General features: G+C 46.3%; 1 protein-coding gene across 1 annotated transcript in view; it reads left to right on the top strand.

Annotated features, from left to right (window-relative positions):
- Fabp6 (fatty acid binding protein 6) overlaps positions 1 to 8,441 on the top strand; it is a 70,329-nt gene extending 61,888 nt beyond the window's left edge. Inside the window, exons 2-5 of the mRNA XM_057775808.1 lie at positions 3,235 to 3,337; positions 5,186 to 5,361; positions 7,187 to 7,276; positions 8,388 to 8,441. Of these exons, the coding sequence (XP_057631791.1) occupies positions 3,271 to 3,337; positions 5,186 to 5,361; positions 7,187 to 7,276; positions 8,388 to 8,441 (387 nt within the window). The 5' untranslated portion in view covers positions 3,235 to 3,270. The remainder of the gene's footprint in view (positions 1 to 3,234; positions 3,338 to 5,185; positions 5,362 to 7,186; positions 7,277 to 8,387) is intronic.
- The last annotated feature ends 6,936 nt before the right edge of the window (positions 8,442 to 15,377 follow it).

The raw sequence follows: 15,377 nt of genomic DNA, 5'->3' as shown, positions 1-15,377 counted from the left end.
ATCCATGTGAGGATGTGGATAAGGGGCGCAGAAGGAAACCCAGGGCTCCTCTTCGATCAGGGACCCAAGGACCCAGGTCCCCACTCCTTACTCTGCATATTCTCAGGATACGGTGGCGGTTTGAGACACAGCCAGAGTTCAGGTGGGAAGTTGGGGTGCCCAAAAGGAGTAGTCTTCAACTCATTCTTATCTCCACGGGGGTATATTTGCACCACTGGTTCAATGGCCCCATAAAACCTGCGGTTGGAGTTCATTTACCCTTCCTGGGAGGCTGAATGTTCAAGCGGATGAACCCCACAATAAGAGAAAAGATACGGGTGTGGGTGGATGGAAGGGGCGGGTCAGATGCACCATGGGAAGAGGGTAGAGCTGAGTCAGGCACCCGGGTGCCAACTCGGTCCTTTCCACCCCTCACCACTCCCATCCTGTCCTTGGCGGCTGAGCAGCAGTTTGGGAGAAGTCAATGTTCCTCATTTGGGAGAAGTTGGTGGGTTGGGAGCTAAGTGGGTGCTAAAGAGGCCATAGGTCTGTCTTGCTAGCTTCTCACCCATGTCTTTCGGCACCGCTGCTCTGAATTTCGGTTTGCAACTTCACACACTTGTTTGGGAAGAATCAATGAATGAAATCAACCAGAAAGGCCCAATACCTATTAGCTATTACTGTCATTGTTATTTCTTCATTATTATTACTCTGGAGGAGAAATTCTCACATGGCTGTGGGAGAGAATGTAAACCATTTTAGCCTATCTGAATGGCAGTGATAACTATAAAGGCTTTATTATTCCTTAAAAAAATCATTACCTTGTACTTACTTATTGTGTATGTGTGTGTGCCCATGCCACAGCACATGTGGGCCAAAAGGCAACTTTGCTGGAGTTAGTTCTCTCTTCCTATCAGGTGGGTCCTGGGGATTGAACTCAGGCCATCAGTCTTGGTGGCCCTATTTTATTATTTCTTAAATTAATAAATTATTATTATTTTCTAAGGCAGTGTCTTACTCTGTAGCACCAGCTGTCCTGGAATTCTGGATAAACCTCCTGCCTCAGTCTCAGATCTTAGTCCCAAGTACTGAGATTACAAGCATGCACCACAATGCCCTTCGAGATATATTTTAAATATAAGATCTTTTTTGTGTGGTGTGGTGGCATATACCTCTAAACCCAGACCTGGGAGTCAGAGGTAGGCAAATCTCTGAGTTCAAGACCAGCCTAGTCTACATAGTGACGCCTTGTCTCGAACTTGTTTCTTCTGGGAATATTATGTTTAGTAATCTATCCCTTTATTTATTTTTTAATTTGTTGTACAAAAACAATATGGCCCTGTACAGCATATGGAGTGTTCATATGTATCTCAGTTTGATTGGTTCTTCCTACCTTCTCCCCAGCTCTCTCCTCATCCCTTTTTCCTTCTTCCCTACTGTACCCTTTAATTCCAGTATTTCTCCCTTCTATGTTGCTTTCCCCAGTCACAGGGCCTCTTTCTTGCTTAGGAATCCATCCTTAGCAGTTAGTCTTAGCTCATTATCTGAGATATACATACCCAGAGAGATATGAGTAATAATTTCTTAATTATAATAGAAAAGGACTGGAAATAACCCAAAGATGCAGGGAGAAAGTAAATTAACATAGACTAGAATGTGATTGACCACTGATTGTGATGCTATGGATGGACCCCAAGACCATGCCCATGCTAGGCAAGCTCTTTACCACTGAGCAATTTAAGATGATATAAACATCAAATGTATTGGTGTTTGCCTGAAGGTCCACCTTTTGGGAGGGCAAGGCAGGAGGATCAGGAGTTTAAGGTCATCCTAGACTACATAGGGAGTTTGAGGCCTATCTGTGCTACTTGAGACTCTGTTTCAAAAAGGGAGAAAGAGAGAAGAGAGGAGAGAGAGAGAGAGAGAGAGGAAAAACTGATTATCCAATCCAGTTTCTAGGACCGGAGACTGAGGAACGGTGAAGTGTGTGGCAGATCTGACTTTTATCGGTTTAGAAAGTACTGAGGTCCGTAAGATGGCTCATCAGAGAAAGGCACTTGCTGCCAGGCTTCACCTGAACTCAATCTCTGTGCCCCACATAATGAAGACAGAGAACCCATTTCTGAAAATTACCTTTTGACCTACACACACACACACACACACACACACACACACACACACCACACGGCATATAGGAGCACAAACACACTCAAAAGAAAGAGAGATCTGTGAGTTTGAGACCAACCTGGTCTACAGAGCAAGTTCCAGGACAGCCAAGGCTGCACTGAGAAACCCTGTCTCCAAAAGCAAACAAACAAACAAAAAAAAAAAAGGAGGGGGTGTGTGGTGGTGTGAAAAAGAGGGGTGGTGTGGGTGAGAAGAAAGAGAGAAAGACAAAAGAAAGAGAAATCAGTCTCAAGTTTGGGAGTCAGCAATTATGGCTAATTCTGCTTTGAACCGAAATGATGGGGGCTCATAGAGAGGAGACCCCAGAAAAGGAGAGTTTTTATTTGTTTGCTTTGGGTTTGTTTCTGAAACAGGACCTTGTTCTGCAGTCCATGCTGTCCTTGATCTTACGGTAATCCTCCTGCCTCGGCCTCTCAAGTACTAGGGCTCTAGATAGAAGTCACAATGCCCGGCCGAAACTTTGTATTCAACAGTAGAAATGATGAAAGTGCTGATGATGAAGATGCTGGTGAGGGCCTTTGTAGCTACTTTGTATTGCTATCTCTGTATGGCCCAACAAGCAAAGCAGGCAGCTGTCACCCCAAAGACTGGGACCTCCATGTGTGAAGTGGCACAGATCACATCAAGCTTACACACAGGCCATAAATGCTTTGGGTCTGGGTTGGCTCCCTGGGAAAGATGCATACCTCATTCCTCTGGGTCACTACATACAGTGCAATGCAGTGCTTGGTGAATGAAAGAACAAGTGAAAGAAGGATGAGGCAAACTTGGGGAAAGGGCAGGGCAGGGATGAATGGAAGATGGGATGAGCAGAGAGGTGAATGACCACGCTCTGCAGCAGTCCTGACCCTCATCTTACTGAGAGGCAGTGGGATTGCAGGTGGTTTTTCCTGGGTGAATAACCTTGGGGCTCTGCCCCTCCATGTCCTGCCCACATCATAAAACAACAAACACCTCCTAATTAGGGGCAGGTCTGAGGAGTGGGGTGACTTTGGGGCTGAGCCTTGGCAGTTGGGAACGTTTATAAGCTGAGACTCCAGACTGCTCAGTACCAACCTTCTTCCTCAGCTCGCTGCTCTCTGCTGCCAGCTCTCTCCCGGCGTTATGGCTTTCAATGGCAAATTTGAGTTTGAGAGTGAGAAGAACTACGACGAATTCATGAAGTGCCTGGGTGAGTTTCTTTGTGTTCCTTCCCTGGGGTGGCTGCTTGAACCCAAACCTTTGGGGTAGAGTGGGATAGAACTCCATCCATCCATCCATCCATCCATCCATCCATCCATCCACCCATCCACCCACCCACTTATCTATCCATCCATCCACTCACCCACCCGTCCATCCGTCCGTCCGTTCATCTGTCCACCCACACTTTTGCAAAGCATTATGTCTTGTCTCTAAGGATATTGAAGCTGTAAGACATTATTTGATTTTTTAAAAGGCTTAGAATCTTAATATTTCTAGTACCTTCTTGTCTCTATTTTGAGCTTGAGGCTCAACCAAGTCCCATTAATGTTCCAAGTCACATAGTTGTGGTTGGAGAAGCAGAGATTTGTTCTTTAGTTATTCAAATGTTTGTTGTTGTTACTAGAGACAAGGTCTCATGTAGCCCAAGCTGGCCTTAAAATCACTTTTTAACTGAGGACGACTTTGAAATTCTGAACCTTCTGCTTTTCTAAGTGCCGGGATTACAGGCATGTGCTTGCTTGTTTTATGGAGTGCTGGGGATCAAACCTGGGGCTTCGTGCATGCGAGGCAATCATTGTGTCCACTGAGACACATTCCTAGCCCTACTCAAACTTATTGAACATCTGCTACACGCATAGGTTGTCCCAATAATCTTGATATGGCACCTCGGCATGTTCTACCTAAGTCAGTGACAGAGGTCATTAACACCTAAGACCCTCTCTTGAGTGCCAGGGAGAGATGACTAGGGAGGTAATATAGAAACCAGGTTTGACCAGAAAATCCTCAAAGTCAGTCAACAAACTTTCTTCCCTTAGTGTGCTATTTTGGGTAGAGTGACTAGTTGTTTGTTTGGTTTTTTTTTAAAGATTTATTTATTCATTATGTATATAGTGTTCTGCAGGTCAGAAGAGGACACCAGATCTTACTACAGATGGTTGTGAGCCACCATGTGGTTGCTGGGAATTGAACTCAGGGGCTCTGGAATAGCCGGCAGTGCTCTTAACTGCTGAGCCCTCTCTCCAGCCCGTGACCAGTTATTTTACCTTCCTCATATATACCCCCTTTTTATCTGCTTGCCCTTTAGCAATGGTCTGCTGTGAGTTCTGTTCCAGAACTTTCTGGACTTTGCAAGCCTCTGCTATATTGGTATATTATTGTTGGAAGATTTGCTATTATTACTATTTTTAAACACTTAGGTTTGTTTTATGTATATGAGTGTGGTGTTTTGTTTTGTTTTGTTTTTTTTTTTTCGAGACAGGGTTTCTCTGTGGTTTTGGAGCCTGTCCTGGAACTAGCTCTTGTAGACCAGGTTGGTCTCGAACTCACAGAGATCCGCCTGCCTCTGCCTCCCAAGTGCTGGGATTAAAGGCGTGCGCCACCACCGCCCGGCTGTATATGAGTGTTTTGCTACATGTCTATGTACCACATGTTACAGATGGTTGTAAGCAGCCATGTGGGTGCTAAGAACTGAACCCAGGTCCTCTGCAAGAACAAGTGTTCTTAACTTCTCAGCCATCTCCTCAAGATTTGCTGTTATTGAAGAACACCAAGTAGTTGTGAGGGGCTGTAAGAGACACAACCACATTGGATTCAATTCTCACTACAGCTCTAAGGGTCAGACCTTACTGTCACCATTTTGTAATGGAAAACAGTAGGGCAGTGACCTGCTTAAGCCACAGGTCTCATGGCAGAGTTGGGATTTGAACCGTCTGCTATCTATGTCTCAGACACTCTGTTGGTCCTGCAGACTTGCCTGCCTTTGGGGAGGAAACCTCTCTCTCCAAATCAGGGTGCTAAGTAGATCCTATGTGAACTCTTTGCTTGTGATGGGGCACAGGTATTTCAGACGACGTGACTACAAAGGCACGAAACCTAAAGATCGTCACAGAGATCCAGCAGAATGGGCAGGACTTCACCTGGTCCCAGTCTTACTCTGGGACCAACATCATGACCAACAAGTTCACCATTGGCAAAGAAAGTGAAATTCAGACCATGGGAGGCAAGAAGTTCAAGGTGAGAGGCCCCTGGCTGCCCTTTCCTGTCTTCCCAGGCTAAAGACCAGTTTCTCCATTTCAGATAGGGTCTCTCTGCTCCTCAGGCTGAGGCTTCTGTCTATAGCTTAGCCTTCTGTGTGAAAAACTTTCTTGCTTGGTGTTTTTAATGCTTCTGCTGAGTAATGGCTGTCATTAACAAGGAACCCAACACAGAGATACAAATAGCTGATGTGCTGGGGGTACACGTCATTAATCCCAGCACTCAGATGGCAGAGACAGGAGGTTCTCTGTGAGTTCCAGATTAGCGAAGGATACATAGAAAGATACTGTCTCAGACAGACAACCTCAGAACTCAAACAAATGAAAATAGTCTATTTTCTGAGCATGGTGCCTGCTGCAAGTTACAGCACTTAGGAGGTAGAAGCAGGCTATCTCTGTGAGTTCTGAGCCAGCTATGGCTGCCTATGCCTAGTGAGACCTCTTCTCAAAAAGAAAAAGCTAACCAGGGAGTAGTTGTGCACACCTTTAATCCTAGTACTTGGGAGGCAGAGGCAAGCAGATCTCTGTGAGTTCGAGGCCAGTCTGATCTACAGAGTGAGTTCCAGGACAGCCAGAGCTATAACAGAGAAACCCTGTCTCAATCCTGGCCCCCTCCTAATAAAGAAAGAATGAAAGAAACCTAATATTTGCTGAGTATTTAACATAATTCACTTCAGATATTTACTGAATAGTTGTTCTATCTATCTGTCTATCATCTATCTATCTATTATCTATCTATCATCTATTTATCTATCTATCTACCTACCTACCTACCTACCTACCTATCATCTATCTATTTATCTACTACCTACCTACCTATCATCTATCTATCTATCTATCTATCTATCTATCTATCTATCTATCTATCTACCTACCTACCTACCTATCATCTATCTATTTATTATCTATCTACCTACCTATTATCTATCTATCTATCTATCTATCTATCTATCTATCTATCTATCTATCTATCTATCTAACTATCCATTCATCTATCTATTATCTATCTATCATCTATCTATCTATCTATCTATCTATCTATCATCTATCTGTCTATCATCTATCTACCTATCTATCTTTCTATCTATCTATCATCTATCTATCTATCTATCTATCTATCTATCTATCTATCTATCTATCTATCTATCATCTATCTATTATGCACATATATACGTATGTATACTCAGCTGTGCATGTGTGCATGAAAACCAGAGGTTCATATCAGGGTTCTATCCTCGTTAACACTCTCCACCTTACTTTTCGAGGCCGGATCTCTTGCTAAGCCTAGCGCTGTGCAATTCTGCTAGACTGGCTGGCCAGTAGGTCCTTGGGATCTGCCTGTCTCTGTCCCCCAGTGAGGGTGGTGTGGTATGGGGATGCTGCTGTAGGTACACGCTGTCATGTATGAGTGCTGGGAATCCACACTAAAGCCCCTTTACCCACTGAGTCATCTCCCCGGCTACTTTCTCCCTCCCCTTTGTTTTTGAGACCCCTGTGTGTGGTAGGTAAGCACTCTGCCAACCGAATCAGTCCTACATATATTATTTATTTATTTTCTATTTTTTATTTTTCAAGACAGTGTTTCTCTGTTAATAGTCCTAGCTGTTCTTGAACTCACACTGTAGACCAGGTTGGCCATGAACTCACATAGACCCAACTGCCTCTGCCGCCTTAGTGCTGAGATTAAAGGCGTGCGTCACCACCACCTGGCTCACGTGCTATTTTTAAAATAACCTAAGTGATGCCTAAAGACTTGTTAGGCTGTGGTGAGAGTCTTTGTGTTCAGTGCTCTGTCTCTCTCCCAGGCTACTCTGAAGCTGGAGAACGGGAAGGTGGTGGCAGACTTCCCCAACTTTCACCAGACCTCGGAGATCGTGGGTGACAAGCTGGTGGAGGTGAGTTTGCAGAGCTTCCTATTATTTCCATTTTATCATTTATTTTTTTTTATTTTATGTAGATTGGAGTTTTGCCTGCATGCATGTCTGTGTGTGAGGGTGTCAGATCATGGAGTTACAGACAGTTGTGAGCTGCCATGTGGGTGCTGGGAATTGAAACTGGACCCTCTGGAAGAGCAGTCAGCGCTTTCAACAGCTAAGCCATCTCTCCAACCTCATATTATTTCTGTTTTAAAAAGGTGCTTTATGAGGCTCAGAGACAGCGTGCAACCTGCCTGAGGTCACGCAGCTAGTACACTGTAGAGGCGGAATGTGTCAGCTGATTTCTAGGGGAAGTTCTCAGCCTTTTCTCAAAGACCAGTGGGTCTCTGCCAGCCTGCCATGTTTCTTTCTCATAGAATTAAAATACATCTGATCATGGTGGCAAATGCCTGGGATCTCTACACTCTAAAGGCCAGAGCAGAAGGATCCTGAGTTCCAGGTTAGCCTGGACTAGAGTGAGACACTGATTCCTCAAAATGCACGCATGCGCAAGTTGTCTCCTCACCCCCGCATGCAAAAAGCATCATCTGCTCTGGATGAACCCTGGCCCATTGGAAGATTGAATGAGAACTTTGAGTGAAATGCCAGCCAGTGGGTCCCGACTTCCAAAGCAATGTTTCCAGGCCTCAGGTGTACAGAGAGAACTAAGGGTAGGGCACCTGAAGCTTTGTGTCCACAAGGCTTCATCTTCACAGGCTGACTCAACCCTCAGTTTGCTCCTCTGCATAATGGGAGCATCTTCCTGGGGCTCTTGGGAACTATAGCTGGACTATTGTGTGGAGGACCTGGCATGCAACAGTTAAAAGTGTGTGTGTGTGTGTGTGTGTGTGACAGGATAGAGGCTGACATTCCTGCAGCCCATCACGCTTGCTCCTGGTCAGCATTTTCTCTGTAGCAGCTCCTGTAACTGACAGGAAAATCTAAGCCCCAGAAAGCAGTGCACCTGCCTGGCATCCACCCAGGAATAGCAATGGTGGCTGACCTTGCTTCCCCTGCACCCCGCGATCACCTCAGGGCCACCGTCTGGGGAAGTAGCACTGACTTTCTCTGTTCTGGTTGCTTCTTTCAGATCTTCACCAGTGGGGGTGTGACCTATGAACGAATAAGCAAGAGGCTGGCTTGAGCTCCCCCCCCACCTGGCTGGGCTCTGAGGGGCTACATCCCTCCAATAAATGTGCTTCATGACTGTCACTCCTGCTCCCAGAGTGTCTTTGTTTCTCTTTACTGGTGTCTTAGGGTAGCTCTTTCCTGAACGGGAGTAGGGAAGCGTCCAGAGATGGCGGCACTGGCTAGATGTTGGCCCTGAGATGCCTGTGGGTTCTACCATGGCTGAGGGAGGTGTGGATGTTAAATCTGGAGGGCAATGCTCCCCGTCTGTGGGAGCGCCACAGGTGGAACGTGGAGGCACACTTCTGTGAACACCTTGTACCATCTGCCACTGTGTTGTTTTCAGACTCCTTTAAAGGCACAGTGTGGGGCTAAAGGGATGGCTCAGAGAGTAAGAGTGCTCAGCAAGCATGAAGACTTGAGGTCAATATTTAGCACCTGAGTAAAAGGCCACGCGTGGTTGTGCTTAGACCTAGAACCTCAGCTCTGTGCAGAGTAGAGACTGGAGAATCTTAGGGACTTCATGGACTCCAGCCTACTTCCAGGTTCAGAGATCCTGGCTCAAGTCAAACAGAGTGATGGAGCAGAACACCCAGATCTTCCTGTATACAAACACACCACACAAACCTCACACACAGATACACACATATGCACATGGACACTGTGGTGCATGTGTGACTGTCCTCTGAGCCAAGCGACCGCAATTTGGGGGAGTTCAGCTGTATTCGCTTGCAAAGGGACAATCCCAGCTGGGCTTGTTGACTGCTTTCATGGATGGGGTAGGGAGGCTCCTAGGACCCTTGGAATACAGCCTGTCCCTACCTGTTGCACACAATGCTGTTTTAATTGCATATGGCTCCAGGGAGGGGATAGAGGCTCTAGGTCTTGCTTGGAAGATTAGGGAAGGGGGCTCCATCTTTGAGGCTGTGAGGAAGCCTTAATCTTTGCTAGGCAAGACTTTCCAGGTGCAGCCTGTTGGGGAAGGAGCACCCACACCCTTGGGAGAAATCCCTTAGCTATGCTTTGTAAGGAAATCCAATAAACTCACTGCTTTGCCAGCGTGCACTGTGGCTGAATGGAGTGTTGGTTTGTTCTTGGGGACCTTAGGAGAAGGGGTAGATGTGCATATGTCTCTCCCCTCGGAAGGAATTTTATTAACAGATGCAGTTGTCTGAGAAGGGTGACATGATTTTCAACACAGGACTAGTCTGTCCTGACTCTCGGTGGAGAAGATATGGGTGGCAATGACATGTTTAGGAAGAGCCCTGCCTACCAGGCTCCAGGATAGGGCAGACATAGATTCTTCAGCTCTTACCCAGGGAAGCCATTTCAGTTTGGCTGTGAAACTGCTGTCCTGTGGTCTCAGTGCATCCACTGGTACAAAAGGGGCTGCAAGGATTAACAACGTCTCGGGGGGGGGGGACAGTGGCCCATGATATGGCAAAGGCTCACGGATGTGGCAAGAGAGACTTCCCCAGATGTCCTTGACGGGAGGAACCTGCTGTCTGGGAGGAAGTGCTTGGAAGTGTGGGTAGGAGGCTGCTCACTCCATGGTGGGTAACAGAGCCATGGGTTGAGGATTCTGAAGCAGCTGGTTTGTGACCACACGGGAAATGGAATCTGTCCAGGTATGGAGCAGAACAGGCAGCCTGCTGGGCCCCTCACGTAAATGGGCCCATTTCCATCTCCTCCTCTCTGGCCATGTCTGGGTATTCACTGGACTTTTCCCTCTCCCCACAGTTTTTGCTTTGTTATGTATGAAGTGTCATTTATTTTTATTGTGATGGAAACTTGAGGTCACCTTCCCCTGTGGAAACTCTAGCTCTTTTGCCATTGGCAAAGCAAACTGTCAAAAGGCTAAAGATGAGTGACGTTGACTTGCAAGCAAGATTGTTACCCCAGCCCTGAGCTACTGCCTGGGTTTGTGAAAAGGGACACACAAAGAGAGAGAGAACCACATCAGTACCCATTGGAATGCTTGCTCCTAACACAGTGGAATGGTGCAAACCTTCTTGGAAAAGGACATGTTCCTCCACAGAAGTTGAATTTTCAGCCAGGATGACATTTCTGTCATCCCAGCTACTTAGGAACCTGAGGCAGGAGGACCGCAAGTATAAGGATTATATAAATCAGGGGTCCTCACCCTTCTTAATGCTGTCACCCTTTAATACCATTCCTCGTGTGGTGATCCATAAACATAAAGTTATTTCATTGCTATAATTTTGCTACTGTTATGAATCATAATGTAAATATCTGATATGCAACCCCAAAGGGGTCACGACCCACAGGTTGAGAATCACTGACCACTAAGCAAGTGTGAAATCAGCTGGAACTAGAAAGAGTTCAAGGCTAGCCTGGACAACTTAGTGCGAGCTTATCTAAGAAATAAGACAAGTACAAGGAGGACTGAGAATGGAGCCCAGAGGCAGAGAATTGGCTCAACATGTTCGAGGCCCTGGGTTCGATCCTCAACACTGAAAAAAGAAAGCTGAGTTATCAAAGGCAGGTGCACTAAGATTATCTTGGATATACAAATTCTGCATGGAAGATTGTTACTAAGTGTTCTCTTGGCTGCAATTCGCTGGTACAATGGGCAAGGAGCCCATCTCACAGGGATGAAGTGTGAACAGTCTAGATGAGAGCGGTCAAACAGTGTTGTAGTCACGGACCAGGCTTTGATAGCAGGAGCCTAGAAGGAAGCAGGTTCTCATCGGAAACAGAGTCTGGCTGTGTATACCCTTTACACAGCTCAGCTAAAAAAAATACTGGAGAGAGCCAAGGTGGGTTTTATGGTTTGTTTTCTGAGGCCTCCACTCACCAGCCTCCTGAGGACTGGATTAAAGGTATGTACGACAGAGAAGCTGAGAGCTCACAGGGTCCAGATGTGGGTTCTCCTCTGAGTCTGGGAGCCAGGCCTTGCATAGTCAATCTTTCCTTAGATGTCTGAAGAATTCTCACATCTGTATTATGAGGAAGCTGACTAAACAGGTTGATTCTGAGCTGGGTGGAGGTGGTACACACCTTTAATCCCAGCACTCTGGAGGTAGAGGCAGGATCTCTGTGAGTTCGAGGCCAACCTGGTCTACAGAGCGAGTTAGTTGCAGGACAGTCTGGGCTACACAGAGAAAATGTGTCTCAAAACAAACAAACAAACAAACAAAAGGCTTTGCGCCTCATTCCAATTAGAGAAGCCTCCTGGGCCATTCTGCAGCTTGCTCGGGCATGATCTGCCGCACTCACCCACTCAACAGCCCCAGGAGAGCCTTTCAGGCCATCTCTGTCCTTTGTGTTTGTCATTTTTGTGGACACACAGGGTCCTGCTAAGTAGCCCTGACACCCATTTTGTAGATTAGACTGGCATCAAACCCAGAGATGAGTCTATCTGCTCGGATTAAAGGTGTGTGTGTGTGTCTCACCATGCCAGGCAGTGTCTGCTTCTTAGCCTTTTCTAGTCGTGATCTAGTATGGCAGCAAAGTCTTAAACAGAATACCATGTCTGTGTGATCCCTCTGGTTGAAGGCTAGGGCTGTGACTCTGTGGCTCAGCTTTGCCTAGGGCTCATACCAGGCCAAAAGTTCAGTGGTCTCCATGGTAATGGATGAGGAATAGAGCCACAGGAAAGGGTATGTCCAAAATGAATCCATTGCTCTTGGTAAACTCAATTTATTTTTATCAGAATCCCCCAAACCTAGAGTCCGCTGCCCAATGAGCCTTGAGTACGGGGGTTGAGTGTGCCAGTTCTCTACCAACAGACACAGTCCCTACATACCCTTCAAGCCTTGAAATGTCACCTAGCAATGTACCTGTCACCTCAGGTACTGGGCGAATACCCCTGAGCCCCACAGGACAACAGCTCTCATAATGGTTTCCTGGAGGGAAATCAGGGGCCGAGAAGAGTGGACTGACAGTCTCCATCACAGTGGAGGCTGTAATCCATAGTTCTAGCACACACGTTGTGGTTTTGAATTAGGGTCTCACTGCGTAGGTCAGGCTGGCTCTCAAAATCACAAGCCTCCTGCCTGAGCCCACTGAGTGCTAGGATTACAAACACAGATCACCAAAGCTGGCTTGCTTTTTTTTTTTTTCAACTTTTTGTGTAGGATGTGTGTGTTCCTGTGAGTATACCCATGCTATGGCATGTATGAAGTTCAGATGGCAACCTTCAGTATTGGTTCTTCCTTGAGACAGGTCTCTTTATTTTTATTTTATGTGCATTGGTGTTTTGCCTGCATGCATGTCTGTGTAAGGGCGTCAGATCCTGGAGTTATTAGGCAGTTGTGAACTGCTGTGTGGGTATTGGGAATCTGGAGAGTCTCGTCTCCAACTCCCATCTTGCTGCATAAGGGCTGGGACTGCAGACATACACTACTGTACCTGGCACACAAAGATGTGTGTTCTGGAGACCTGACCTCAGGTTTTCACCCTTGTATGGCAAGCACCTTACTCACTTAGCTGTATCCTTGCCCCTTGTTTTCCCTTCTTCTCTCTCTGCCTTTTCCACCTTCTGTGTTGCTGGGGCTATGGCCAGATCTCTGGGTAAGCTAGACAAGTACTCTGCCACCCAGTACTCAGCCCTGTCACCGAGCTGCACTCCCAGCCTTTGGCAGGTGTCTTAGCCAGGCAGTGTCCTCCTGCATGCATGTGCCTTTGCAACTCGAGAGGCCAAGATGGGAAGGTCAGCTGAACCCAGGTGTTCAAGACCAGCCTGGGGAACATAGTCTGCTATTATTGCAACCAAAATGCCTTTATTGTTACAATAACAGCTGTCTTATGTTTTTTGTTTGTTTGTTTCGCAAGACAGGGTTTCTCTCTAGCTTTGGAGCCTGTCCTGGAACTTGCTCTGTAGACCAGGCTGGCCTCTAACTCACAAAGATCTGCCTGTCTCTGTCTCCCAAGTGCTGGGATTAAAGGCGTGTAACATCATTGCCCGGTTTTGATGTTTGAAAAACCATCTCTTATTTGGAGATACTGACCTTGACGTACATTATATTGTTGACCATGAGACCCCAACAGGCAAGTGCTGTCACCACACCCATTTTAGTAGGGAAGAAGACAGCTTGCGAGGGACTGACCAATTTGTCTCCCAAAAGCAACGGACCATAGTTAATTATATAGGCTAACCCTATGAAGCTACAGTGCCCAGTTATTTGATAACAAAACAAAACAAAACTTAGTCTAGGTATTGCTGTGAAGATTTTTTCCAGGTGAGATTATTTCTTTTTTTTTTCTTTTTTCTTTTTTTTTTTTTGGGATTTTTCAAGACAGGGTTTCTCCGTAGCCTTTGATTCCTGTCCTGGCACTAGCTCTTGTAGACCAGGCTGGCCTCGAACTCCCAGAGATCCGCCTGCCTCTGCCTCCCGAGTGCTGGGATTAAAGAGATTATTTCTTAAAATGTGTGACTTCAAGAACATCAGGTGAGCCGGGCGGTGGTGGCACACGCCTTTAATCCCAGCACTTGGGAGGCAGAGGCAGGCGGATCTCTGTGAGTTCGAGACCAGCCTGGTCTACAAGAGCTAGTTTCAGGACAGGCTCCAAAACCACAGAGAAACCCTGTCTCGAAAAAAACCAAAAAAAAAGAACATCAGGTGAGTCCCTTCCAACCGGGGAAAAACCTTAAGAGCAAAGATTCAAGTTTCCCAGAAAGGGAATTTTTGCCTCCAGGCTGCAATAAAGAACACCAGCAGGTTTCTGGTTTGCTGGCCCACCCTGCAAAGTTCAGACTTCACTTGCATCAGCATCTTCGACCTGCTGGCAGGCACTCTAAAAATTCTGGGTTTGTCAGCTTCCATGGTTGTGTGACTCAATTCCTTATAGCAAATCTATAACTGCTTTTCCTCTAGACAGACAGTGATGGTTGATGCAGGAGTAGAGTTGGAAGGTCAAGCTTCATATACTCCTGTGGTGGAATATTGTTTTAAGATGTGTGACATTTCTTTATGCCGTACAACATTTGTCTCAACGATGCAAAGATGGTGTTGCATTCTTTTATGTTGCATTTGCTACTTTGCCAATCTAAGACACCTGATTGGTCTAATAAAGACCTGAATGACCAATAGCAAGTCAGGAGAAAGGATGGGTGGGGCTGGCAGGCAGAAAAAAATAACTAGAAGGAGAAAAAGAGAAAAAGGGATATTTATACTTTTTTAATTTATTTATTTATTAAAGATTTCTGCCTCCTCCCTGCCACCGCCTCCCATTTCCCTCCTCCTCTCCTGATCAAGTCCCCCTCCCTTGTCAGCCCAAAGATCAATCAGGGTTCCCTGCCCTGTGCGAAGACCAAGGACCACCCACCTCTATCCAGGTCTATTAAGGTGAGCATCCAAACTGCCTAGGCTCCCTCAAAGCCAGAACATGCAGTAGGATCAAAAACCCATTGCCATTGTTCTTGAGTTCTCAGTAGTCCTCATTGCTATGTTCTGCTAGTCTGGTTTTATCCCATGCTTTTTCAGACCTGGGCCAGCTGGCCTTGGTGAGTTCCCGATAGAACATCCCCATTGTCTCAGTGTGTGGGTGCACCCCTCACGGTCCTGAGTTCGAAAAAGGGATATTTAGGAGCAAGAGGAGGAGAACTCCAAGGGTCAGCCACTCAGCTACACAGCAAGCCATGGAGTCAGAAGGAAAGAAAGGGATGCAGAAACAGAGAAAAGGAAGAGTCTAGGGGTCAAAGGTAGATGGGGTAATTTAAGGTAAGAAAAGCTGGAAAGAAACAAGTCAAGCTAAGGCCAGGCATTTATAAGACAGAATAAGCCTTCAAGTGTGTGTGTGTGTGTGTGTGCACCCCCCCCCAAAAAAAAGAGTAAAGAGTTAAAATAAGCAACAACATACTCCTCTGCCTAGGGAAGCCCAGTTCCTGCTTAGAGGGAACAGTTCAGGTCCAGAGCAGCTGGTCTTGCTGCTGATGGCTCCAATATTGTAAAATGTCCCTCACAGGCTCCATTATTTGAACACATGG

Source organism: Chionomys nivalis, chromosome 7 (assembly GCF_950005125.1).
Source record: "Chionomys nivalis chromosome 7, mChiNiv1.1, whole genome shotgun sequence".
Lineage (NCBI taxonomy): Eukaryota > Metazoa > Chordata > Mammalia > Rodentia > Cricetidae > Chionomys > Chionomys nivalis.
This window is presented reverse-complemented; position numbering and strand designations above follow the sequence as displayed.